Consider the following 27,782-nt stretch of genomic DNA (forward strand, 5'->3'; position numbering starts at 1 on the left):
GCACGTCATAGACTGATGGACTGTGCCATCCCCACGCCCTCCACAATGGATCAGTCCACTCAGGACGAATCAGGTAGGTGTCGTCTTGTACACCATGATATTACATTTGTTTTGTCACTGCTCGACTACAGAAATCTCGGTCAACCAACAGCCTACAATCAACCAGTCGACTAAATGGGGTCAGCCCTAATTGGGGAGCTTTAGAGTTTACGATTTAGTGTTCAGATGATGTTAGTTTACAGGAACCTTCATTTTTCAAGTTGAACATAATTCACTTTTGAAGGAGTAAAAATATCAAAGTGGTGGGAGAGAAAATAAGAACAAAAGTTGGTCATCAACATGTTGAGGATGAGATACTCCTTTAGGGAGTACTGTGGTGGTGCCGTTGTCGGGCGACTGCATTCGAACGGCACAGGTTGCGCAACCCATCATAACAGGACGAGATGACCATCTCTATAACAATGACAGTAAGTCACCAGCGTGCGTTAGCAACCAACCCGGTTAACACAACAGTGTTGGAAGCAACTGAAGCACACCTGCACGTGTCTTGAACGTTACTCCACCTACTCCTTATGAGACAGACGCATTTGCTTGGCCTTCACTGTGGCAACACAAACAGTACGATGGTGACAGACAGTGACCGATCCGGTACACAAAATGTCTGCCTTTATTTTCCCCCTTTCTCGTTCCAATTCAGTCAATTAGGTGGCAGAGTAGACCTCGGTCGCTCATCGACCAGCGGCCCGAGTCACCCTCTGTGGTATAATGTCAATAAATGGACCAGATGTTTTGCAGATGGGGAAGAGAAGGCTTTGCGTGTATATATATATATATATATATATATATATATATATATATATATATATATATATATATATATATATATATATATATATATGCCATATGAGGAAAGAGGCTTTAACCAAGGTTTAACCACGCTGTCTGGATGGCTTTACCTTGGAAGGGCATTCATTCAGTCTCACAGCAGCATGCAAAACACAGCTGAAGCCGGTGTGTGTGTGTGTGTGTGTGTGTGCGTATCTGTGTTTGATTCAACACATTCTATTTGCGTATGTTTAGATTGCTTTTTAAATGTAGATCATTTTGTTCCAGCCCTCTATAATTAAAAGCTATGGTTGATCTATATTACAATAGAAAAGATGGGGATTTTGTGAGGGCTTTAAACGTAGATCATTTTGTTCCAGCCCTCTATAATTAAAAGCTATGGTTGATCTATATTACAATAGAAAAGATGGGGATTTTGTGAGGGCTTTAAACAGGCACTTCCAGGGGCAGCTTGCCCTGGCGGAGGAATGGGGTCCTTCAGAGGGTCAGCATGGCCTTGCTTGCCTTCTACCAGATGTGACAACTGGAGAGTGGGTGTTACCTCTGGCATCATGACAAATAGCTTTCCAGTAAAGCGCTTTCCAGTAGTATAATAACACTGGGCATCTTACATAACTGACTGGCCATAGGCAATTTCTGCACGGAGCAGAGTAGTGACTAGAGAGAGTTGTGGGTGTTGTAGCTGCAGAGACAAGTGTGTGGTGTGTGTGTTGTTACCTGCAGAGTCCATGCACTCCTCCACCGACGTTGCCGTGAACCTGGTCTCCAGAATGCTGTCAAAGTCTTCCAGGAAGTTGACAGACTCTAGTGGAGACTCAATCCTCACTCCATCTACAACGAACAAATAATAGTTTAGAAGACATTCATAAGCAGTTTATAAGCTGGTTGTGGCGACAATCCTCACTCCATCTACAAAAACAACAACAAAACCAGCACATAAAACAGTGAGACAAACAGTTAACATTACAATCTCATGCGTAAAATCGAAATATTTCAATAGCATACAAATAATAATGAGCTGCCCCCAGGGTCTTTAGGATTTCACAGTTTCTCTGAAACTGATATGTAATGATTTACAAAGCAGTTCCATAATGGTTTATAAAGCATTTAGAACCAGACCATGAAACAAAGTGTTCCTGGTGTTAATACTAACCTTGTTGTTTGGCATGTAGTTGGCTGAGGAGGTAGTTGCTGGTCTGCTGCAGAAGCACGTTGTTGTCTCCCTCATATGTACAGTTCGGGTCGTTGTCATCCCTGATGGTCCCCAGACGATTCACTACAAGGGAGTCAACATCCAGCATCATTATTAGGAGACAGATTTGATGTGGATTAGAGTTAGGGTTGTGGTTGAGGCAAGTTGTGAATTGGGATGTGGACATGAAGTTAGGGTAAGGGTTGAACCAGGATGTGGACATGAAGTTAGAGCTGAGGCTGGGGTTAGGGTTGAAGCAGGACGTAGACATGAAGTTAGGGTTAGGGTTGAGGCTGTGGTTAGGTAGAACCAGGATGTGGACATGAAGCTAGGGTTAGGGTTGAACCAGGATGTGGACATGAAGTTAGGGTTGAGGCTGGGGTTAGGGTTGAAGCAGGACGTGGACATGAAGTTAGGGTTAGGGATGAGGCTGGGGTAAGGTAGAACCAGGATGTGGACATGAAGCTAGGGTTAGGGTTGTGGTTGGGGCTAGGGTTTTATTATTATTATGTGTGTGACTTACTGGCCAGGTATCCGTGTCCTCCGCAGGCCTCACGGCACTCTTGGATACCCCTCTGAGCCGTCCAGGACCCCAGGGGCTTAATGGAGCAGGAGATGGCATGGATTTCTCTGCCCAGCTCCGCCTAGTTAAAACACATACCGCACAGAACTAACTATGGGTGTATGTGTATGTCTTTTTCGCTCTCCCCATTTCTTCTTTTGTCTCTCTCTCCCTTCCTCTCTCTCCACCTCGGTCCCCCCCCCTCTTTACCTGTCTGTCGCTATTGTCCTTCATCATCATACCGATCTGGAACTCCACAAAGTTCCCGAAGATGGATTTAGAGAAGTAGTCCAGAGCGTACACGGCCGCCAGGTACGGGATTAGACGCCATTGCTGCAACCAGACAAAGGGAAGGGGATACCGAGTCAGTTGCACAATTGAATACGTTTAACCGAAATGTGCCTTCCGCATTTAACCCAACCCCTCTGAATAAGAGAGGTGCGGAGTGCTGCGTTCATCAACAACATCGGCGCCCGGGGAGCAGTTATTGTTGGGGGTTAATTGGTTTGCTCAAGAACGGCAGATTTTTCCACCTTGCTGACTCGAGGATTCGAACCAGCGACCTTTCCGTTACTGGCCCAATGCTCTTACCCTGTTGTAGGCAGGTAGCGTAGTGGTTATTTTTAAGAAACAAAATTACTTTTGATTTTCTGATTTATTAAGAAAGCTAAACGCATGTGTTTTGGTTGTTGAGTAAATCTTTCTAAAAAGTTATTTCTGGATATTTAGGCAAATTAGCTGGCTAACTCATTGATCCTGCTTTGTAGCATACCCCTCTGGGGTTCACAGAAAACGTATTTAACCTTCAGTGGAATGATTATTAGGGACAGATATCCTCAGGAATGTCTCTGGAAAAATGGGAGAAAACTCCTGGCTTATACCTATGTCCACCAACCTAACCATGAACCAACTGAAAGGTCCATAACTGTACATTACCTGGAGCTGGTACTCTATGACAGGAATCTCCTGGTCGTCTTTAGGTCCAAACTGGTGTCGGGTGGCAGAAAAACGGATAGCTACAGTCATGGCTAGCTTCAGGTTGACCACAGCCATTCTGGAGATGGAGACTCTGCCCCCCGACAGGGCACCCAGGGACGCCCCGAAACGCTTGTTAGGGTCCTGGGGGCCAGAGAGAGGAGGGAGGGATTAACATTGAGTTTGAGAATATTAATATTTTCAGTTTTTCTATAGTTTCATAGCTTATTTCTGGGAGCCCTTAAATAAACTTTGAAAAATAGGGCTTATTGCAAGAGTGTAAAACTCTTGTCAAGTAAGTATTCACTTAAAATCTGATTCAAGAGGGGAATCCCACTCAAATACTAAATCAACTGATTAACAAAGTTGAGAGTGAAGTTCTCCAAGTCCATGTTTCTATTTACTGTTGACTTCCACGATCATGAAAATTTTCAGATTGTTTAGAGTACTTATTTTAAGACGCACTCCCCTTACATTTCTCATGTGTACAGAAGCATTTTCCAACCCTTCCCTCACCCTTTCTTTCTCACCCCTTCTTCCTTTAGGCTCCTAGTTACCAATTAAACCAGCCGTAAAAAGGTACCAATTTTGACCAGCATGCAGGGCCTTGCAGGGGATCCAATCATACTGCAAATTTTTATTTTTTTGTTACAAGCCGTGTTTCGTTAAAGCCTATTTATTTTTGTTACAAGCCGTGTTTCGTTAAAGCCTATTTATTTTTGTTACAAGCCGTGTTTCGTTAAAGCCTGTGTAAAGTTCATTTGTTTCAATGTACCGGTAGGCACCTGCGGCTTATAGACATGTGCGGCTTATTTATGTTCAAACTAATATATATTTTTTTAAATTCAGTGGGTGCGGCTTATATTCAGGTGCGCTTAATAGTCTGGAAATTACGGTAAATGCTTATTCTATTCTACTGAGCCGTTTACTTTAAGTTTGTATTCTTTTCTTTTAATATGTCTTATTGTTGTTGCTATGTCGAGAAGGAACATGCAAGTAAGCATTCCGTTGGACAATGTAAACCATGTGTATCCCATACATACGACTAATAAAACTTGAAACTGAAACGAACCGCAGAACAATTAAGGCCTACCTCCTCCCACAGTCATTATTTGTTTCCTCAGAAGCCTCCTCAGACCAAGTTGTTTCCTCAGAAGCCTCCTCAGACCAAGTTGTTTCCTCAGAAGCCTCCTCAGACCAAGTTGTTTTCTCAGATGCCTCCTCAGACCAAGTTCCCATCATTCAAGAGAACCCAGAGAGCCCTGGTATTTTCTTTTTACATGATTGTCTAACCCATCAATGTTTGTGTGTGTGCGTGCACGTGTGTCGGGTCAAACCCATCCATGTTTGTTTGGAACAAAAACAGATTAAAGAGTTTTACTGTGAGATCAGGCGTGGCTGTCTGAAGACAACGAACCAGAATGTTTGTATATACATTTTAATTTGACATCCCATCACTGTCACAACTGAGTAAAGTCTAGCCAAGTTTTTTAGAAGGTTGGAGTCCCGGCTAGAACTTTACAACGACAAACTATTTTGCTCTGAGCCAGAGAAGAACAGAGAGTATATATTTGATCATAGTTAGTTGTAAAAATGTGATTTCTACTTCCTTCCTTATATCTTTTTTCCAGAGAGGAACAAAAGGTGTTCATGCGTGTATGTGTTTCTTCACCTTAAAAGGTGTGACGTAGTGTCCTTCAGGGGTGACATCACCTGTCTTATTCAGCATATTCTCCCGAGGGATTCGTACCTTGTGAAACACCGCAAACCTGGTACGGGAAACAAAAGACATGCACAAAAGTCTGAGCCTATCTTAGGAATACATTTCAAATTATAGTTAGTGTGGTGATGTATACAGTACAGCCTAATTCTAAGCACTGGTACTGTAGAAATCCTGCACACCCTGGGAGAGAATATTAAAACATTCATTAAAAAGAACATTCTCATGGTTGAACGTCTGTTTCACAGGACATTGTGGAAGTTCTATAGTAATTTAAAGTAGGATTCAAGTGCCCTCTGGTGGTCTTGCGGAGTGTCACCACCAAAGTTCACAATGAATATTACTCTCTTTAGTAATATTACAGTAATATTATTACTGGTGCTCATTTTGACTGAATGCCATAGTGTGATGATGGTGCGATGATGAGAAAGGCATCGTTTTATTCGCAATAAAACATATGGTATTTAACTTACCCATTGTCCAGTCCGTTCTGGCCGAGCTTCTTGCCCATATCTCCAACAATTACTCCTGGCATCGCCAGCAGAGTCTTGGGATCTCTGACCTGTCAAACACATTCATTTAGGTTACAATATCACAGTTTCACCAGCAAAGACAGTAGAAGCATATTTTAGTTTTAAAATCTAAGATTCGTTTTGTGATTTGTTTTTGGGAAATCATAAAGGATTGCTAACTCTGAGGACACAAAGTAGTACATGTATGCAAAAGGTTCATTTAAATAAGCTCACTGTACCTGAACTATGAAGGAGTGCAGGCCGTGACAGGCTCCGTCGGGGGTGTATAGCTGGGCGAACACCACAGCGTGTGTAGCCGTCTTCCCCAGGTTCCCCACCCAGAACTTGGCAGCCTCAAAATCAGGGGAATGGATCACAAACTCCTGAAAGAGAGAGTTCACTTGAGTATAGTGTATTCTTAGTACAGACTAACGATCATAATATATATAGGTTTATTTGATCGTGTATACATACACAGCTAAAAGCTGAATTGCAAGATACAAACAAAAGGCAATAAAATAAAAAAGGGGACTGACACATTCAAAATCGACAGATTAAATAATTCAATATTCAGAATAGAATAAAATACTGTTCTAAATGGAGTCAGAGGCCTTGCGGTGAACTGTGTCCCACCCACCTGTGTGCTGGGATCATACTTGGCTGTGGTCCTCATAGCTCTGGTGTTGCTGCCATGGCTCAGCTCTGTCAATGCAAAGCATCCAAACGTCTGTGGATAGACAAACAACAACAGGTGCAGCTTTGGACTTGGGACACCACAACAGTTACCTTGTATTTCAACAGCTTTGTGTGACGGGGATACATGTTTTTTGAAATAGAGAAATAAACGGTCTGTTGTATAATTAAAAAATGCTATTAAATAACCATTTGTGTAAGAAGTAGTGTTTTGGTTACAGCATTCGAGTGAGAGTCTATGCATAGCCAGCAGCATAGAGGTCAAAGAGCATATTTACATAACACACTGAAAGGAAATAACCTGACACAATAAGGAACTATGAAATCACTTTTAAGATGTGTTTACATTGATTCCAATACATTTGAAAGGAAGAAGGTAAATATCAATTCATGTGAATGCTGATGATTGTTTGTTTACCATCATGTCCTCTGTATCCTGCACAAACTGGATGTGTCTCTGGGATCCGGAGTTGGCCACAGTCGCACCAAACATCTGAAACAGAGCATGAATATGATTATACTGTAACCTCTCATATCATTACTCTTGAGAAGATACATGTATAATGTCATACTATACAGAGGTTCTACAACATGCATATGACTAAAGGTCAAGGCTTAGAGGCAATAGATAGACTTGCATGGGAGATCATCAAAGTGAGTGGGTGAACTCACTTTCACAGTCCCCAAATCCAGTACAAATTCAGTATTATATAGAGCCATTAATGCATGGAACTCCACTGCATTTCAAATTGCTCAAATGAACAGCAAACCTGTTTGTTTTTTTTAAACGACAAAGCAACACCTCACGGCACAACGTCTCTCCCCTATTTGACCTAGATAGTTTGTATATATTGATATGTAGGCTACGTGTGCCTTAAAAAAAAGATGTAGTTCTGTCCTTGAGCTGTTCTTGACATAATACAGAACAATACAGAACATTAATAGACATGTTTCATGTTTTGTGTGGACCCCAGGAAGAGTAGCTGCTGCTTTTGCAGCAGCTAATGGGGGATCCTAATAAAACACCAAAACTTAGGGTCGTAACTACTGACAACACTACTGACAACCGTCCCCCCTTTGTTGATGGAGAACTTAGCCCCCAGTGACCAGTTGTACATGTACATACAGTCCTTGAGCACTATCTAACTCTCTCTCCCTCCCTTCCTCCATCCATCTAAACTCACCCCTTTGTTGAGGAAGTACTTGGCACCCAATGACCAATCGTACATGCCCAGACAGTCGTTGAGCACTACCGTCCTCCACGGGTTCGCCATGATGTCATCGCGTGTCAAGAAGTCATACCGGAACAGCTGTTTACACCGTCTGAAAGTGACCTCACGCATCCTCTCCGTTGACATGTCCTCGCCGGGCTGCCGGGCGAAGATAGGGTCGTTCTCCAACATCCGGAACACGTGTTGCTGTGGAATTGTGGGAGAAAATAGTATAAAGTGACTTGTGTAAAATATTCCTCTAAGAATAGGTCTAACAGTCAGTTTCTGTTGTCAGAGTTTCTTTACATAGCCCAGAGCGTTCTATTTGCAAATAGAAGGCTCTAACACGGCCTACCCTTAATGCTCATTACAAAGCCTACCTTCAATGCTAGCATGTCCTCTCCCTCAAGGAACATGACCATCTCTTTCCAGTTGAAGGATGCTTTCTTCCTGTATATGTCCAGAGGTCCACTAGGGAAGTCACGCAGATCCATCTCCATCTTGTCACTCCGGTCGTACTTAGCCTTGGTGTAGCTGTGGACACTCATTATATTATGTAAGGCACTTTACTAAAAAGGACAAGATGCTTAGCTAGCTGGATAACATTCTTAAGAACCTGCAGAGAGAGCGAGATAGAGAGCACGCAATGGCAGTGGAGGCCACGTGTGGTGTAGTTCAAAAGTCCCTTCCAGACAATCAGCTATATAGAGCAAGGGTCAATTTCTGACAAAACCATGAATGACATCACGTAGACTTTCAAAAACTTGCTGCTCTACCAGCAAATAGCTGTCACCCTCATAACATTGATTGTCACAATCACCTAGATTACATCAACGTGCCATTTTGTTGACACCAACAAGCAAATAAACAAACTTTCATAACAGATCAACAGCTCACTGCACGAGAACTCACCACCTGTCATAATTTCACTGCTTCCACTGTGTATAATGTTTATTTTCTATGATGCAGCACATCCATAGCTTAAATAACACATTTATTCTAACTTCATGAGAAGCTAAATCTTGCCGAAAATGTGCTACTCTTACCTGTACCCTGCCCTGCACCGCTTAAGCTAGGTCATAAATGACGCGATGCAGTGCGACGGGTTTCGTGTGTTGTCAGTCGAGAGGGTTTTTAGCATAAATTCGCCTTGCTGCACTATTTCTTCCTTTGCACCTCTTATAGACTATCAAACATTTATTTCAATATATGTTATTATTATTCACCGTGCCATCCCTTTCTGTTAAAAGCGATGTTATTTTCTTGAAACCGGAAGTCCGGAAAGGGATCAACGTTAGCTGGGGGGTGGTGACGATTGCTTTACTACATCAGTGTCTGCTTCATTGAATGAGGTTTATTAACAGAAAAGTCGCGTCTGTTTTGGTCCCAAAAATAATTTAGAACACTACGCAAACGTTTAACTGTATATTAGAAACACATTTGCACTAAACTGCAGTTTAACGGTGAGTGTGGGGTTGCATTTTACTTGAGACAAAAACGATAGGCGACCGGCAGTTTATGTTGCTATTTAGCTAATGTTAGCTTGCTAAGTAGCTAGCTAGCTATATCCTTGCTAAGTAGCTAGCATCGTTTTTCGCTAAATTGGTTACTCGTGCATTGCTTATACAATGTGCATACAAAACAACATACTGAACTGTAAAATAGTTTTGACAGTTTAAAGTTAACTTCGGTCCTGTCGAAGCAAGTTAAACATGTTTCATCGCTATCCCATTAACGTTAGCTAGTTATCAGCTGCTAACGTTAGCTGCAAACGACAGCTATCAACTGCATAGTTAACTAGCCACCTTGCCAGCGTTTGTGAGCAACATTGAATACATTGTGACATATCATTCACTTTTCTGCATCGTCAATAGTTGTATCTTTTGTTTCCAGTACACAGGTTTCTTATATAAAGTGCAGCCTGCTAGCTCGCCAGATGAACGTTACAATTAATGACTACCAAAATGAATGGCGTTCGCAAGGCACAGGATGTAAATGCATCAATGCACGCTATGTTGAAATTTGAAGCGTTGAGCTGCTTACAACAATTCGGCTAACCGGAAAGTAATGTTCTAGTTTATGCCCTAATGAGTTGCAGAAACCAACATGGGGTTACAGTCATGCTTGCAGAATTCTATGCACTTGCTTTGCATGTTGTAGATTTGCTTATTATAGTAGTGTCCTACCTACTGAAAAACATTGGAGGTGCATCATGTGACGTTTGTCTCTAATTTCTCCCCCTTATTCGTTCCCCAGGCGACGAGCTGGCGCAGGTCGTGGGGTGCCCGTGGACCATGAGGGACAGTGGTAGCAGCCTAGCACAGAACCGTTGGCAAGGGCAGCTGGGCCTAGCTGTGGGCCAGGAGGACAGTGGGGATGGAGGAGGTGGTGGTGTAGCAATCTCCGGGGGTCACCTGGAGATGGACCCCACCTCAACCCACCAGATTCCCAGCCCCATGCCCCTAAAGCTGGGCCAGAAGGAAAGGGTGGCCTGGGAGGCCGAGTACATGGACATGGAGGGGGAAAACGATGAGGAAGACTTTGAAGGTGAGGGCTGGGATGATGATGAGGAGGACAAAGGAGAGGAGGCTGAGGAGAAAGGAGAGGAGGCTGAGGTCATATGGGAGGTCCCACACATGGTCCCCACCACATCCCTACAAGAGCAGAATCATCATCATCACCAGCTGCAATCACCACTGGATGACCATGACAACAACCAGGCCGAACCTGAAGCCAGGGACTTTCCCAGCATCCCTATCCAGTCCAGGCTCAACGGGCTCAGGCAGCGCAGGCTGAGGCGCTGGAGGAAGCTCCACTCCCATGAAGGCCTACGGCTCCGTCTCACCCAGCATTGGAAGACCTGGCGTCACCGGGCACAGTGGGTGGGCACCCTGGGGCACAGGAGGGCAAGGAGTTGGCGTCGGTATAGTTTGTATTCCAACCGCCAGAGGAGGGGAGCGGACCCGGGTCTGAGCAGCCCACTGTCAGATGACGAGAGGCTCGTTGGGTCTGAAAGAGGTGAGATGATCCCATGGAAGGTGTATCTGATAAACTGAAGACTCAGTGTTCGAAAGGGCTGTTGATATGATCAAAACAACAGAGGGTACACACAAGTCTCTATTTTTTGCTGGCAAATAGAATTATTATCTAATATACCCACTGTTGGCAAAATTGGAATGCTTGTGTTGGCACTGGGCTGATATGTTTGAATGACTGTGACTATGCATCTCAAAAGGTATCACAATTTTTATATAAACTATACTATAATTATTTCATAATATTCACTTACTAGACTTTTGTCGTCCATGCAGACAACCGATTGAATGGTTACTCAGGAGACTACCAGTCCAGTCAGATGGGTGGTCTGGGGGAGAGCGGAAGAAGGGAACCAGAGGCCTTATCGTACTCCATCGTCAGAGAGAAACCTGTGGAGGTCACTCTCACTGAGGAACACATGAGCTGTGTGCATGGTAAACTGAAACATACAATTTTGCTTTGGGAAAATGACCTTTTCTAGTTTAAATTATGTAATGAAGTAACTCAAGGATTTCCTGCTATTGAAATCATTGGGCAGGGGGCCTCCCGAGTGGTGCAGTGGTCTAAGGCAGTGCTAGAGGTGTCACTACAGACCTGGGTTTGATCCCGGGCTGTCACAACCGTCCGTGATCGGGAGTCTCATAGGGCTGCTCAAAATTGGCGCAACGTTGTTAGATTAGGGTTTGGCCGGGGGGGGCTTTACATGGCTCATCGTGCTATAGCGACTCCTTGTGCCGGGCGCCTTCGCCTCCCGAGCCTGTTGGGGAGTTACAGCGATGAGACGAGATCGAAATTGCTACATTGTATAGAATTGACCTCAATGGGTCTAATGATGAACTTAGCCATAAGATGCTTTTGGGAAACGGGGCCCTGTTCAGGTAGGAAATTTAGCTTGTTCTTTTCTCAAATCATTGTGCTGGGGTATGAGGTAGTTGAGGTAATGTGTACATGTTGGTATGGTTTAGCGTTACACATCTGCTACCAACAGGATATGAATATAGGACTGTCCTTGGCTGCTCAAGGTCACAGAATCCTCTACAGTCAGTGTGATTCCATATTACTCTCCCAACATTCTGTATTATTTTCCCGTTGTCTCAGGGATCCTGGATGACTCCCTCCAGAAGTACGGCAGTCTGATCCCCATCCACGCTGACGATGTGGTGGAGAAATTAAAAGACATCTTCAACGACAACTTCTCACAGCCTCACAGGTCTGAGACGTGTACACACACACACACGTAGTATACACGTTCACACACACAGGCAGATGTGCGAACACGCACAGACATGCAAAGCAATACACGCGCAGGTGCACATTCTCACACAGTGCCCACACATACAGTACAAACTCATATCTTATAGAGAACGACACCAACACAGCCTAATATTTACACAATCTGATATCCCTGATGTCTGCCTAATGTGAGATTCCTTTTTAAATGTTGGCCATAAAAAGCCTGGTGCTCTTTGCCAAGGCCAGGTGGAATGTAAACCAAGTCCATCTATCCTGGTGAGTTGTCACGTATTCCTTCTAGCTTCTACGCAGCACTCTAATTTCAGACATAGAATTATTCCAATTCTATAATTTTTAGACCTCCAAATGAGTTGTTTTTAACACTTCCAACACATTCTGCCGGAGTGAATTGGAACATAGGGAATGGGAAACACCCACATGATGAAACCACCCACATGTCATTAGTATCACCCAAGTTCTGAGTATGTTCATGGAAATGAGTCTTCGTGTTATGACAAGACACAAATGTTACAAATTGAAGATCGTGATGTAAACCATCTGCGATGGAACCCCCTGTTCATCACCAGAGCTTGGGAACCAAACGGAAGAAAACTGATTGAAACTGGTACGGACAAGTTGGACTCTCCAATAAGAAACGCTTGTTTTCGCTATGTTGTGCACTAATGAATATGACCCAGCTGTTGCCCAGTGTAACGTTTTAACGAGAAACAAATGTTTATGGTTCAAGTAATCCTTGACTGATACAGTTCCATCTGATATTTCCCAAAAAGACAAGGTGGTATAATGCAGAAAAACTTTTGTAAAAGTTCCATATAGCTCATCTCATGTTTCCATTTCCAACAGGAAAGTAGTGGTCCAACACCTAATCCAGTCCTACCAGAGGTCGTCCGGCACGGCCATGGTGCGAGGGTTCCGTGTCAACTACAAGCGTCATGTCCTCACCATGGATGACTTAAGCACGTTGTATGGACAGAATTGGCTCAATGACCAAGTGGGTGGGACCCTTTACTAACACTTATGTAATTTGTCAAATGCACGTCTGTCAACATGTATTTTTTTTATGGGCTTGTGATGTTACAATTGTACATTTTTATATACCATGTCAGCCTTGTTTTTAACTCCATTCATATGACCCCTCACTCTTACAGGCGCAGTGTATTCTATAAATTACCAAAATGATTTTCAGTCAGCACTTTCAGAGAGCGATGAACTAAAGTGGCACCAACTGATAAACAAACCTGAAAGTGTTAAAAAAAAAATCCAAATTATTTCACTTATAATTCACTGTATCACAATTCCAGTGGGTCAGACGTTTACATACACTAAGTTGACTGTGCCTTTAAACGGCTTGGAAAATTCCAGAAAATAATGTCACGGCTTTAGAAGCTTCTGATTTACATAATAATTTACATAATTTGAGTCAATTGGAGGTGTACCTGTGGATGTATTTCAAGGCCTACCTTCAAACTCAGTGCCTCTTTGCTTGACATCATGGGAAAATCAAAAGAAATCAGCCAAGACCTCAGGAAAAAAATTGTAGACCTCCACAAGTCTGGTTCATCCTTGGGAGCAATTTCCAAACTCCTGAAGGTACCATGTTCATCTGTACAAACAATAGTACGCAAGTATAAACACCATGGGACCACGCAGCCGTCATTCCGCTGAGGAAGGAGACGCGTTCTGTCTCCTAGAGATGAACGTACTTTGGTGCAAAAAATGCAAATCAATCCCAGAACAACAGCAAAGGACTTTGTGAAGATGCTGGAGGAAACGGGTACAAAAGTATCTATATCCACAGTAGAACGAGTCCTATGTAGACATAACCTCAAATGCTGCTCAGCAAGGAAGAAGCCACTGCTCCAAAACAGCCATAAAAAAGCCAGACACGGTTTGAAACTGCACATGGGGACATGGACTGCGTGTGTGTGTGTGTGTGTGTGTGTATACACTGCTCAAAAAAATAAAGGGAACACTAAAATAACACATCCTAGATCTGAATGAATGAAATAATCATATTAAATACTTTTTTCTTCACATAGTTGAATGTGCTGACAACAAAATCACACAAAAATAATCAATGGAAATCCAATTTATCAACCCATGGAGGTCTGGATTTGGAGTCACACTCAAAATTAAAGTGGAAAACCACACTACAGGCTGATCCAACTTTGATGTAATGTCCTTAAAACAAGTCAAAATGAGGCTCAGTAGTGTGTGTGGCCTCCACGTGCCTGTATGACCTCCCTACAACGCCTGGGCATGCTCCTGATGAGGTGGCGGATGGTCTCCTGAGGGATCTCCTCCCAGACCTGGACTAAAGCATCCGCCAACTCCTGGACAGTCTGTGGTGCAACGTGGCGTTGGTGGATGGCGCGAGACATGATGTCCCAGATGTGCTCAATTGGATTCAGGTCTGGGGAACGGGCGGGCCAGTCCATAGCATCAATGCCTTCCTCTTGCAGGAACTGCTGACACACTCCAGCCACATGAGGTCTAGCATTGTCTTGCATTAGGAGGAACCCAGGGCCAACCGCACCAGCATATGGTCTCACAAGGGGTCTGAGGATCTCATCTCGGTACCTAATGGCAGTCAGGCTACCTCTGGCGAGCACATGGAGGGCTGTGCGGTCCCCCCAAAGAAATGCCACCCCACACCATGACTGACCCACCGCCAAACCGGTCATGCTGGAGGATGTTGCAGGCAGCAGAACATTCTCCACGGCATCTCCAGACTGTCACGTCTGTCACGTGCTCAGTGTGAACCTGCTTTCATCTGTGAAGAGCACAGGGCGCCAGTGGCGAATTTGCCAATCTTGGTGTTCTCTGGCAAATGCCAAACGTCCTGCACAGTGTTGGGCTGTAAGCACAACCCCCACCTGTGGACGTCGGGCCCTCATACCACCCTCATGGAGTCTGTTTCTGACAGTTTGAGCAGACACATGCACATTTGTGGCCTGCTGGAGGTCATTTTTTAGGGCTCTGGCAGTGCTCCTCCTGCTCCTCCTTGCACAAAGGCGGAGGTAGCGGTCCTGCTGCTCGGTTGTTGCCCTCCTACGGCCTCCTCCACGTCTCCTGATGTACTGGCCTGTCTCCTGGTAGCGCCTCCATGCTCTGGACACTACGCTGACAGACACAGCAAACCTTCTTGCCACAGCTCGCATTGATGTGCCATCCTGGATGAGCTGCACTACCTGAGCCACTTGTGTGGGTTGTAGACTCCGTCTCATGCTACCACTAGAGTGAAAGCACCGCCAGCGTTCAAAAGTGACCAAAACATCAGCCAGGAAGCATAGGAACTGAGAAGTGGTCTGTGGTTACCACCCGCAGAACCACTCCTTTATTGGGGGTGTCTTGCTAATTGCCTATAATTTCCACCTGTTGTCTATTCCATTTGCACAACAGCATGTGAAATTTATTGTCAATCAGTGTTGCTTCCTAAGTGGACAATTTGATTTCACAGAAGTGTGATTGACTTGGTTACATTGTGTTGTTTAAGTGTTCCCTTAATTTTTTTGAGCAGTGTGTGTGTGTGTGGGGTGGGGGCAGGTAGCCTAGTGGTTAGAGCATTGGACTAGTAACCAAAAGGTTGCAAGATCGAATCCCTGAGCTGACCAGGTAAAATTCTGTTGTCCTGCCCCTGAACAAGGCAGTTAACCCACTGTTCCTAGGCCATCATTGAAAAAAAGAATTGGTTGTTAACCTGACTTGCCTAGTTAAATAAAGGTAACATAATTAAACATTGAATGTTCTGACTTAAATCTATGGCAGGACTTGAAAATGGCTGTCTAGCAATGATCAACAACCAACTTGACAGAGCTTGGAGAATTTAAAGAATAATGGGCAAATATTGGACAATCCAGGGGTGCAAAGCCCTTAGACTTACACAGACTCACAGCTGCAATCGCTGCCAAAGGTGACTCTAACATGTATCAATTAACTCAGGTGGTTGAATACTTATCTAATCAAGTATTTGTTTTATTTTCTATAAAAAAAATAATAATTAAATACTACAATTCTTCCACTTTGACATTGGATGTAGATTACAAAAAGTTAAATCCATTTTAATCTCAGTTTGTAACAACAAAAGTTCGAGGTATGATGCTTTCTGAAGGCACTGTAAAATGCCTGTGCTAAAGCCTGCCACCTATCCTCTAATGAAGGTGTTTCTATATGTGCCTCTGTCCTTTTTATCTACTGTACTTAGTTTTTTGTTTATGCATGCATGTTACAATTGATGTAATGTATTATAGATGACGCCAAAGGAAATACTGTACCATGTTTGACCATTTTTTAAAAATGTTTTATCTGTAGTTTGTGTAGTCAATTATTGTGGAGCCACACTAATACATTTTTCATACGCTGTAAGGCCACATACATGCTAGGGTCTAGGATTCTAACTTGATATTTGCTCATGTAAAATGGTGCCGGAGAAGGCAGACGTTTTATGTGCCCCCATCCAATTGTTTTTGCATTTGCTTTGTTTGTAACTTATTTATTTTATTAGTTTGTACATAATGTTGTCGCTACTGTCTCTTATGACCGAAAATCACTTCTGGACATCAGGACTGGCAGAATCCTTTTTTTCCTTTTAACGAGTCTGACGAGCCCAACGCGAACGATACACTGCTTTCTCGGGAATGGGCCCAGATTTGTGTGAAGTGGAGGCAGAGATAAAGGGACCGGAAGGCGGGCTGTCTTTGAGAATTTGGGGGCGATTGAATGAACCCCTAATTCCTTCCATTCTGCTAGCAAACGTGCTATCTTTGGACAATAAAATGGATGATATACGCTGAAGATTAAACTACCAACGGGACATTCAAAACTGTAATATCTTATGCTTCACGGAGTCGTGGCTGAACGACGACACTATCAACATACAGCTGGCTGGGTATACGTTGCACCGGCAGGATAGAACAGCGTCGTCTGGTAAGATAGGGCAGGGAACTATGTATTTTTTGTAACTAACAGCTAGTGCACGATATCTAAGGAAGCCTCGAGCTATTGCTCGTCTGAGGTAGAGTATCTCATAAGTTTTAGACCACAACATCTACCTAGAGTTTTAATCTGTATTTTTCATAGCTGTTTACATACCACCACAGTCAGAGGCTGGCGCTAAGACAGCATTGAATGAGATATATTACGCCATAAAAAAACGCTCACGCAGAGCCGGCGCTCCAAGTAGCCGGGAACTTTAATGCAGGGAAACTTAAATCCGTTTTACCAAATTTCTACCAACATTTTAAATGTGCAACCAGAGGGAAAAAACTCTGGACTACCTTTACTCCACACACAGACGCATACAAAGCTCTCCCTCGCCCTCCATTTGGCAAATCTGATCATAATTCTATCCTCCTGATTATTGCTTACAAGCAAAAATGAAAGCAAGAAGTGACTAGAAAAAAGTGACTAGAAAAAAAAGTGGTCAGATGAAGCAGATGCTAAGCTACAGGACTGTTTTATTAGCACAGACTGGAATATGTTCTGGGATTCCTCCAATGGCATTGGAGTACACCACATCAGTCATTGGCTTCATCAATAAGTGCTTCGATGACGTCGTCCCCACAGTGACCGTACATACCCCAACCAGAAGCCGTGGATTACAGGCAACATCCACACTGAGCTAAAGGCTAGAGCTGCCGCTTTCAAGGAGCGGGACTCTAACCCGGAAGCTTATAAGAAATCCCACTATGCCCTCCGACGAACCATCAAACAGGCAAGAGTCAATACAGGACTAAGATCGAATTGTACTACACTGGCTCTGACACTTGTCGTATGTGGCAGGGCTTGCAAACCATAAGACTACAAAGGGAAGCACAGCCGAGAGCTGCCCAGTGACACGAGCCTACCAGACGAGCTAAACTACTTCTATGCTGGCTTCGAGGCAAATAACACTGAAACATGCATCAGCTGTTCCAGAAGACTGTGTGATCACGCTCTCCGCAGCTGATGTAAGACCTTTAAACAGGTCAACATTCACAAGGACACAGGACCAGACGGATTACCAGGACGTGTACTGCGAGCATGCGCTGACCAACTGGCAAGTGTCTTCACTGACAATTTCAACCTCTCCCTGTCTAAGTCTGTAATACCAACATGTTTTAAGCAGACCACCATAGTGCCTGTGCCCAAGAACACTAAGGTAACCTGCCTAAATTACTACCAACCCGTAGCACTCACGTCTGTAGCCATGAAGTGCTTTGAAAGGCTGGTCATGGCTCACCACCATTATCCCAGAAACCCTAGACCCACTCAATTTGCATACCGCCCCAACAGATCCACAGATGATGCGATCTCTATTGCACTCCACACTGCCCTTTCACACCTTGACAAAAGGAACAGCTATGTGAGAATACTATTCATTGACAACAGCTCAGCGTTCAACACCATAGTGCCCTCAAAGCTCATTGATAAGCTAAGGACCCTGGGACTAAACACCTCTGCAACTGGATCCTGGGCTTCCTGACGGGCCGCCCCCTGAAGGCAGCCCATTCTTGCATAATCAATGCTTGGAGTTTGTCAGAATTTGTGGGGTTTTGCTTGTCCACCCTCTTGAGGATTGACCACAAGTTCTCAATGGGATTAAGGTCTGGAGAGTTTCCTGGCCATGGACCCAAAATATCGATGTTTTGTTCCCCGAACCACTTAGTTATCACTTTTGCCTTATGGCAAGGTGCTCCATCATGCTGGAAAAGGCATTGTTCGTCACCAAACTGTTCCTGGATGGTTGGGAGAAGTTCCTCTTGGAGGATGTGTTGGTACCATTCTTTATTCATGGCTGTGTTCTTAGGCAAAATTGTGAGTGAGCCCACTCCCTTGGCTGAGAAGCAACCCCAAACATGAATGGTCTCAGGATGCTTTACTGTTGGCATGACACAGGACTGATGGTAGCGCTCACCTTGTCTTCTCCGGACAAGCTTTTTTCCAGATGCCCCAAACAATCGGAAAGGGGATTCATCAGAGAAAATGACTTTACCCCAGTCCCCAGCAGTCCAAACCCTGTACCTTTTGCAGAATATCAGTCTGTCCCTGATGTTTTTCCTGGAGAGAAGTGGCTTCTTTGCTGCCCTTCTTGACACCAGGCCATCCTCCAAAAGTCTTCGCCTCACTGTGCGTGCGGATGCGCTCACACCTGCCTGCTGCCATTCCTGAGCAAGCTCTGTACTGGTGGTGCCCCAATCCCGCAGCTGAATCAACTTTAGGAGATGGTCCTGGCGCTTGCTAGACTTTCTTGGGCGCCCTGAAGCCTTCTTCACAACAATTGAACCACTCTCCTTGAAGTTCTTGATGATCCGATAAATGGTTGATTTAGGTGCATTCTTACTGGCAGCAATATCCTTGCCTGTGAAGCCCTTTTTGTGCAAAGCAATGATGGCACGTGTTTCCTTGCAGGTAACCATGGTTGACAGAGGAAGAACAATGATTCCAAGCACCACCCTCCTTTTGAAGCTTCCAGTCTGTTATTTGAACTCAATCAGCATGACAGAGGGATCTCCAGCCTTGTCCTCATCAACACTCACATCTGTGTTAACGAGAGAATCACTGACATGATGTCAGCTGGTCCTTTTGTGGCAGGGCTGAAATGCAGTGGAAATGTTTTTTGGAGATTCAGTTCATTTGCCTGGCAAAGAGGGACTTTGCAATTAATTGCAATTCATCTGATCACTCTTTATAACATTCTGGAGTATATGCAAATTGCCATCATACAAACTGAGGCAGCAGACTTTGAAAATTAATATTTGGCATTCTCAAAACTTTTAGCCACAACTGTAAATAGTCTCGCTATTGTTATTTTACTACTGCTCTTTAATTACTTTTATTTCTTATTCTTATCTATTTATTTTTTTTACCTGCGTTGTTGGTTAGGGGCTCGTAAGTAAGCGTTTCACTGTAAGGTCTACACTTGTTGTATTCGGCGCATGTGACTAAGATTTGATTTGTAACATGAATTTCTGCATACATTTAGCATTTTCTGCATTGAAATATTGCATGACTTATGCAAAATTATTTGTGGGTATGTCTAGTTAAGATTGAGCCCTGTATGCAAATATCTGTTACTTTTGAACAGATTAAAAGCAAGGCATTGTGCATTGTTTATTCAATGTCTCTTCTTAGGTCATGAACATGTATGGTGACCTTGTGATGGACTCGGTGTCCGAGAAGGTAGGAACCATTTTAAATGTATAATACAACATACTTAATAATATTAATATTTTATATACATTTTATATAAATATTAATATAATATTTCTCCTGAATACAGTACAGTGGCAAGAAAAAGTATGAACCCTTTCGGAATTACCTGGATTTCTGCATAAATTTGTCATATAACTTGATCTGATCTTCATCTAAGTCACAACAATAGACACACAGTCTGCTTAAACTAATAACACAAACAATTATAGGTTTTCGTGTCTTTATTGAACACACAGTGTAAACATTCACAGTGCAGGGTGGGAAAAGTATGTGAACCCCTGCATTTAATAACTGGTTCACCCTCCTTTGGCAGCAATAACCTCAATCAAACATTTTCTGTAGTTGCCGATCAGACCTGCACAACGGTCATGAGGAATTTTGGACCACTCCTCTTTACAAAACTGTTTCAGTTCAGCAATTTTCTTGGGATGTCTGGTGTGAACCGTTCTCTTGAGGTCATGCCACAGCATCTCAATCGGGTTGAGGTCAGGACTCTGACTGGGCCACTCCTGAAGGCGTATTTTCTTCTGTGAAGCCATTCTGTTGTTGATTGATTTCTGTGTTTTTGGTCGTTGTCCTTTTGCATCACCCAACTTCTGTCGCGCTTCAATTGGCAGACAGCCTAACATTCTCCTGTAAAATGTCTTGATAAACCTGGGAATTCATTTTTCCGTCTGATGGCAAGCTGTCCAGGCCCTGAGGCAGCAAAGCAGCCCCAAACCATGATGCTCCCTCCACCATACTTCATAGTTGGGATGAGGTTTTGATGTTGGTGTGCTGTGCCTTTTTTTTCTTCACACATAGTGTTGTGTGTTCCTTCCAAACAACTCAACTGTAGTTTCATCTGTCCACAGAATATTTTGCCAGTAGCGCTGTGGAACATCCAGGTGTTCTTATACGAACTTCAGACGTGCAGCAATGTTTTTTTGGACAGCAGTGACTTCTTCCGTGGTGTCCTCATGAACACCATTCTTGTTTAATGTTTTATGTATCGTAGACTCGTCAACAGAGATGTTGGCATGTTCCAGATATTTCTGGAACTTTTTGTTTTTTACTTAACCTCATTGAGCATTCTGCGCTGTGCTGTTGCAGTCATCTTTGCAGAACGGCCATTCCTAGGGAGAGTAGCAACAGCGCTGAACTTTCTCCATTTATAGACCATTTGCCTTAACCTTGATGTTCATCAATCCACAGTTTTAGAGATACTTTTATAACTCTTTCCAGCTTTATGCAAGTCAACAAGTGGTAATCTTAGTTCTTCTGAGATCTCTTTTGATTGAAACATGCTTCACATCAGGCAATGCTTCTTGTGAATAGCAAACTCAAATTTTGAGAGTTTTTTTTTTTATAGGGCAGGGCCGCTCTAACCAACATCTCCAATCTCGTCTCATTGATTGGACTCCAGGTTAGCTGACTCCTGGCTCCAAAACCTACACAATGAATGTTTTTAAATGATGTATTCAATATACAAATATTCAATTTGTGTGTTAGTTTAAGCACCCTGTGTTTGTCTATTGTTGTGACTTAGATGATCAGATCAAATGTTATGACCAATTTATGCAGAAATCCAGGTAATTCCAAAGGGTTCACATACTTTTTCTTGACACTATATTCAGTGAAGTAGAACATCTGTAGCATCTGATGTCTTTTTTTCCTTCTCTCCCAGGTTCACTTCTTCAACAGTTTCTTCTACGACAAGTTGAGGACGAAAGGCTACGATGGAGTCAAACGATGGACAAAGAATGTAAGGATCCATAAAGATATTCGTTATCTAATAGTTTTTTTTGTTGTGTTGTCCTCAATATACCTGCTTTGCATTATCCTTTCTCAATCAAGCAATCAAATGTTGTCAGTATATTGCATTATAACTAAATATGCAACAAATTGTGAACCAATTGACATTTGTGCACCTGTCACGAATTTAATGAGTGGGGAAAATCTGTTACGCGTAGAGATCCGGGCCTTAAACCACCAACGCCTGAACATGTTCCTACCTCTTCTCTCCCAGGTGGACATCTTCAAGAAGGATCTCCTCCTGATCCCCATCCACCTGGAGGTCCACTGGTCCCTGGTCAGCGTAGACATCCCCCGTAGGGCAATCACCTACTTCGACTCCCAACGCACTCTCAACCGACGCTGCCCAAAGGTGAGACGGCCATCTTTCAAATGCATATTTAACCTTTATTTAACTCGGAAGTCCAGTTACGGTCAGAACACCTCTTTCCCAAGTGAGACCTGACCATGGGTCACATAGAGAAACTTTGCTTGCTAAAATCTGAGTGAACGTTCTTTTTTGTGCCATACCTTTTTTGTTCTCTGACATGTAAACTTAGCAAAAAAAGAAACGTCCCCTTTTCAGGACCCTGTCTTTCAAAGATAATTCGTAAAATTCTAAACTTCACACATCTTCATTGTAAAGGGTTTTATCACTGTTTCCCATGCTTGTTCAATGAACCATAAACAATTAATGAACATACACCTGTGGAACAGTCGTTAACCTCTCTTGGGTAGGGGGCAGTATTTTCACGGCCGGATGAAAAACGTACCCAAATTAAACGGCCTACTACTCGGGCCCAGGACCTAGAATATGCATATTATTATTATATTTGGATAGAAAACACTCTGACGTTTCTAAAACTGTTTGAATGATTTCTGTGAGTATAACAGAACTCATACCTGAGAACTCAACCTGAGAAAAATCCAACCAGGAAGTGGGAAATCAGGTTCTTGTAGTCTTTTCAAGTCATTGCCTATCTAACACAAAGTGACTTAGGGTTCATTTTGCACTTGCTAAGGCTTCCACTAGATGTCAACAGTCTTTAGAAAGTTGTTTGAGGCGTCTATGGTGAACAGAGAGCGAACAAAGGAAGTTGGAAGTTGTTGACTCAGGAAAGCACATGAGTTCATTGGCGCGCCTTCACGTGAGGGGTAGCTGTGTTCCAAAACGTTTTTCAAGACATTGGAATCGTCCGGTTGGAATATTATTGAAGTTCTAAGTTAAAAAGGCCCTAAAGATTGATGCTATACAACATTTGACATGTTTGAACGAACGTAAATATAACTTTTTTTTACTTCTCATCGTGACATTTTGGCCGCGCTTCTTACACTTACAGTAGCTTACTGAACAAGCAAACAACTAGGTATTTGGACATATATTATGGACTTTATCGAACAAAACAACATTTATTGTGAACCTGGGATTCCTGGAAGTGCCTTCTGATGAAGATCATCAAAGGTAAGTGATGATTTCTAATGCTATTTATGATTTAAATGACTCCAAAATGGCGGGTATCTGTATTGCTTGATGTCTTTTTCTGAGCGCAGTACTCAGATTATTGCAAAGTCTGCTTTCCCCGTGAAGCTTTTTTGAAATCTGTCACAGCGGTTGCATAAAGGAGATGTTCATCTATAATTCTTTGAATGACAGTTTAATATTTTATCAACGTTTATGATGAGTATTTTTGTAAATTTGTTGTGCTGATTCACCGGCAGTATTGGAGGCAAAATATTTTCTGAACATCACACGCCAATGTAAAATGCTGTTTTTGGATATAAATATCAACTTGATTGAAGAAAAAATGCATGTATTGTGTAACATGATGTCCTAGGAGTGTCATCTGATGAAGATCGTCAAAGGTTAGTGCACAATTTTAGCTGGTTTTCTGGTTTTTGTGACGCCTGCCCTTGCTAGGAAAATGGCTGTGTGGTTTTTCTTGTGTTGGAACTGTCCTAACATAATCGAACTTTATGCTTTCGCCGTAAAGCCTTTTTGAAATCGGACAATGTGTTTACATTAAGGAGACGTGTATCTTTAAAATGTTGTGAAATAGTTGTATGTTTGAGAACTTTGAATTATGACATTTTGTGGTTTTGAATTTGGTGCTCTGATTTTTCACTGGCTGTTGAATAGTGTGAACCTTAGCATCCCACCTCCCCAAGAGAGATTAAGACACTGACAGCTTACAGACGGTAGGCAATTAAGGTCACAGTTATGAAAACTTAGGACGCTAAAGAGGCCTTTCTACTGACTCTGAAAAACACTAAAAGAAAGATGCCCAGGGTCCCTGCTCATCTGCGTGAACATGCCTTTGGCATGCTGCAAGGAGGCATGAGGACTGCAGATGTGGCCAGGGCAATAAATTGCAATGTCCGTACTGCGAGACGCCTAAGACAGCGCTACAGGGAGACAGGACAGACAGCTGATTGTCCTCACAGTGGCAGACCACGTGTAACAACACCTGCGCAGGATCGGTACATCCGAACATCACACCTGCGGGACAGGTACAGGATGGCAACAACAACTGAGTTACACCAGGAATGCACAATCCCTCCATTAGTGCTCAGACTGTCTGCAATAGGCTGAGAGAGGCTGGGCTGAGGGCTTGTAGGCCTGTTGTAAGGCAGGTCCTCACCAGACATCACCGGCAACAACGTTGCCTATGGGCACAAACCCACCATTGCTGGACCAGACAGGACTGGCAAAAACTGCTCTTCACTGACGAGTCGCAGTTTTGTCTCACCAGGGGTGATGATCTGATTCGTGTGTTTCGTCGATGGAATGAGCGTTACACTGAGACCTGTACTCTGGAGCGCGATCGATTTGGAGGTGGAGGGTCCGTCATGGTCTGGGGCGGTGTGTCACAGCATCATTGGACTGAGCTTGTGGTCTTTGCAAGCAATCTCAACCCTGTGTGTTACAGGGAAGACATCCTCCTCCCTCATGTGGTACCCTTCCTGCAGGCTCATCCTGATATTACCCTCCAGCATGACAATGCCACCAGCCATATTGCTCGTTCTGTGTGTGACTTCCTGCAAGACAGGAATGTCAGTGTTCTGCCATGGCCAGCGATAAGCCCGGATCTCAATACCATTGAGCACGTCTGGGACCTGTTGGATCGGAGGGTGAGGGCTAGGGCCATTCCCCCCCAGAAATGTCCGGGAAATTGCAGGTGCCTTGGTGGAAGAGTGGGGTAACATCTCACAGCAAGAACTGGCAAATCTGGTGCAGTCCATAAGGATGAGATGCACTGCAGTACTTAATGCAGCTGGTGGCCTCAGCAGACACTGACTGTTACTTTTGATTTTGACCCCCCACCCCCCCTTGTTCAGGGAAACATTATTACGTTTCTGTTAGTCACATGTCTGTGGAACTTGTTTAGTTTATGACTCAGCTGTTGAATCTTATGTTCATGCAAATATTTACACGTTAAGTTTGCTGAAAATAAACGCTGTTGACAGTGAGAGGACGTTTCTTTTTTTGCTGCGTTTATTTAGGATTTAGTGGCACCTCGATTTCTATTTGTTACAGCACCTGATTTATTTCACCTCGTTCAGAATGGTCTGTTTGGTTGTTTATTTGGTTGTCTTTGAAATGAAGTGAAATTCGTTCTTTTGTTTTCCACCTCAGCATATTGCAAAGTATCTGCAGGCGGAGGCTGTCAAGAAAGGCCAGAGAGATTTCCTTACAGGGTGGAAAGGCTATTTCAAAATGGTGAGTTGGTTTTGTCTTCAATTCGGATTCATAGTGTAACAATAATTGCTTTACATGAATGAACAACAGATTTTGTTTGTTTGACATTGGTGGGGGTATATTCTGAGTGCATTTACTGTTTGTGTTTCAGAATGTGGGCCGTCAGAACAATGACAGTGACTGTGGGGCGTTCGTTCTTCAGGTAGGTCCAAGTCCTGATTTATAATCAGAGAGCCATGGTCCATAGCTGTCCTTGTACTACACACTTGTGTGCTGAATTCTAAATCAAGCCTAGTCCCTACTCCCAAGACCTTGTCACTCGTTTAGATTTAGGATTGGATAGCTTTAATATTGTAACTGCTTAACGTTGCCCTTTGAATGGCAAGGTAGAGCAATTTGGTGCTAGAGGGCCTGGATGTTGCTAGAGGGGCCTTTGTGTCCAACACTAGGGGGAAGCATGATTTCTAACCTGTCTCTGTCGGTGTTCCTTCCAGTACTGCAAGACTCTAGCCCTGGGTCAGCCGTTCAGCTTCGGCCAGCAGGACATGCCCAAACTGAGGAGACTCATGTACAAGGAACTCTGTCACTGCAAGCTCTCGCTGTGACACCACGCCCTTTGAGGATTTTTAACAAAGAAGTGGGGGATTCTGAGGAAGCGAGGGATGGTTATAATGACCTATTCTAAACGAGCTTGTGACTGAAAGAAAGGAAACAAGAACTTTTCAAAGGAAACATTTTTTTCCCCTTGACGACATTGATATCCAGAGACTTTACAACTACAAGTGGACCTTTTTTATCTTTTCGACCCCCGTTATCTGTCCCCCTTTTTCTTTTTTCTCTCTCCCATGACCCTAGTTTTTATTTAATTTTGATGTTTGTTTTCTTGTTATTGACAGAGGCCAAGTCTTCGATAATAGCCCAAAATGCACACTATTTCCATATGTAGTGCACTACTTTTGATCATGGGCCCTGGACAAATGCAGTACACTATATAGGTAATAGGGTTCTATTTCAGATGCAAACCAAGTCTACTATACTCTGGTGGTGAAATGGTGCATTTGAATAAAAATACACTTTATTTACACTTTTCTCTTTCTCCCAATGGACTTATCACCGTACCGGTGCAGGAACCCCCCCAAATGGACAAGCGTCGATTGGGGGGGGGGGGGTGGTTATTCTATCTTCACTTATGTTCTGTTTTTTTTTTTGGTCTTTGTCAGTAGAAAAACATGTTGCTATGCTTATTGTTCATGGTGTTTTTTGGAGGGCAGTGATTGTTTTTATTTTAAATCAAAATAAAAAAACATCTTACTAAGTCGTGTTGGAGTCATTGGTTGGACCATGTCGGCTATAAACAACCTTGATTCCCAAATGGCACTCTATGCCCTTTATAGTACACTACTTTGACCATAAGGTTCTGGTCAAAAGTAGTGCACTATATAAGGAATGGGGTGCCATTTGGCACGCATTTGCGGTATTACATTTTCCCCTCTTTAACTAAAAGTGACATTGTTGATGGGTATGTTTTTTGTTTTTATATTGTTTTTCGAGCAGAAGTTTGATGGAACGTAATTGATTGTTTTTATACCTTTTTTAAAAAGCATTTATGGTTGACCAGAATAAACAAGTACATGGCAAGGAACAGAAATGAAAGTTGAATTTCTTTCATGCTTTGTATAATGTATTTATTAGCTAGTGTGAATAGAGGAAGAGGAGGATTTCTCTAGTACTGTGGTGTGGCATCTAGATGTTCTGGATTGTGTGCTGGTTTGTTTTTGTTTGTCTGTCTGGGTGATCATATCTAAAAAGACAAAGCTATTCATGCATACCTAAATGACACTATAAATATATTTCATGATTTTGCTGGAGCAAAGGTTTGCTTCCTGCTGGTAGTGGCCAAGTGCTAGCTTATAGTAGTTACACATTGATGTGGAAGGTAGATTGCTCATACTGACTTCTATAGTTCCAGTCATTATAATTCTAACACAGTGTGGTGTGCATTTTGAACTAATATTAGAGGGTAAGGTAGAGTGGAGGTTGTCCGTCACATCTGTTTTATGGCGTGAGTTACCAAAGCAGACAATGTTAGTCATTAGATACGTTTTATCTCCATTACTA

The 27,782-nt window shown here is 43.1% G+C and overlaps 2 protein-coding genes across 5 annotated transcripts in view; one reads left to right on the top strand and one right to left on the bottom strand.

The window, feature by feature from the left end:
* Positions 1–8,960, bottom strand: part of acox3 (acyl-CoA oxidase 3, pristanoyl) — a 28,690-nt gene extending 19,730 nt beyond the window's left edge. The window contains exons 1-13 of one of the 4 annotated variants that reach the window (XM_029760567.1): positions 8,938–8,960; positions 8,092–8,245; positions 7,685–7,918; positions 6,919–6,993; positions 6,445–6,534; positions 6,047–6,190; positions 5,769–5,857; positions 5,248–5,344; positions 3,537–3,719; positions 2,811–2,933; positions 2,562–2,682; positions 2,000–2,122; positions 1,564–1,677 (exon numbers count right to left, since the gene is read on the bottom strand). In XM_029760567.1, coding sequence (XP_029616427.1) covers positions 1,564–1,677; positions 2,000–2,122; positions 2,562–2,682; positions 2,811–2,933; positions 3,537–3,719; positions 5,248–5,344; positions 5,769–5,857; positions 6,047–6,190; positions 6,445–6,534; positions 6,919–6,993; positions 7,685–7,918; positions 8,092–8,245; positions 8,938–8,945 — 1,555 coding nt within the window. In that variant the 5' untranslated portion in view covers positions 8,946–8,960. The other 3 variants (XM_029760568.1, XM_029760569.1, XM_029760565.1) reach the window with 3 other exon arrangements.
* Positions 8,961–8,964: 4 nt separating this feature from the next.
* LOC115198553 (sentrin-specific protease 3) lies at positions 8,965–27,312 on the top strand. Its single transcript, XM_029760570.1, has 11 exons — positions 8,965–9,174; positions 9,968–10,729; positions 11,023–11,181; positions 11,846–11,957; positions 12,845–12,992; positions 20,114–20,161; positions 21,861–21,938; positions 22,203–22,340; positions 25,602–25,685; positions 25,816–25,866; positions 26,159–27,312. Exons 2-11 carry the CDS (start codon positions 10,006–10,008, stop codon positions 26,267–26,269), a joined length of 1,653 nt encoding a protein of 550 aa, XP_029616430.1. The 5' UTR covers positions 8,965–9,174; positions 9,968–10,005; the 3' UTR covers positions 26,270–27,312.
* Positions 27,313–27,782: the final 470 nt, after the last annotated feature.

The sequence above is a fragment of the Salmo trutta genome, chromosome 8, assembly GCF_901001165.1.
Source record: "Salmo trutta chromosome 8, fSalTru1.1, whole genome shotgun sequence".
NCBI classification, from domain to species: Eukaryota; Metazoa; Chordata; class Actinopteri; order Salmoniformes; family Salmonidae; genus Salmo; species Salmo trutta.

Excerpts from the sequence above, each read along its gene's own strand:
- LOC115198553 (XM_029760570.1), top strand. The coding sequence starts at position 10,006 with ATGAGGGACAGTGGTAGCAGCCTAGCACAGAACCGTTGGCAAGGGCAG. Across the intron at positions 10,730-11,022 it reads GCTCGTTGGGTCTGAAAGAG|ACAACCGATTGAATGGTTAC; the intron begins GTGAGATGATCC and ends TCGTCCATGCAG. Across the intron at positions 20,162-21,860 it reads TGGACTCGGTGTCCGAGAAG|GTTCACTTCTTCAACAGTTT; the intron begins GTAGGAACCATT and ends CTTCTCTCCCAG.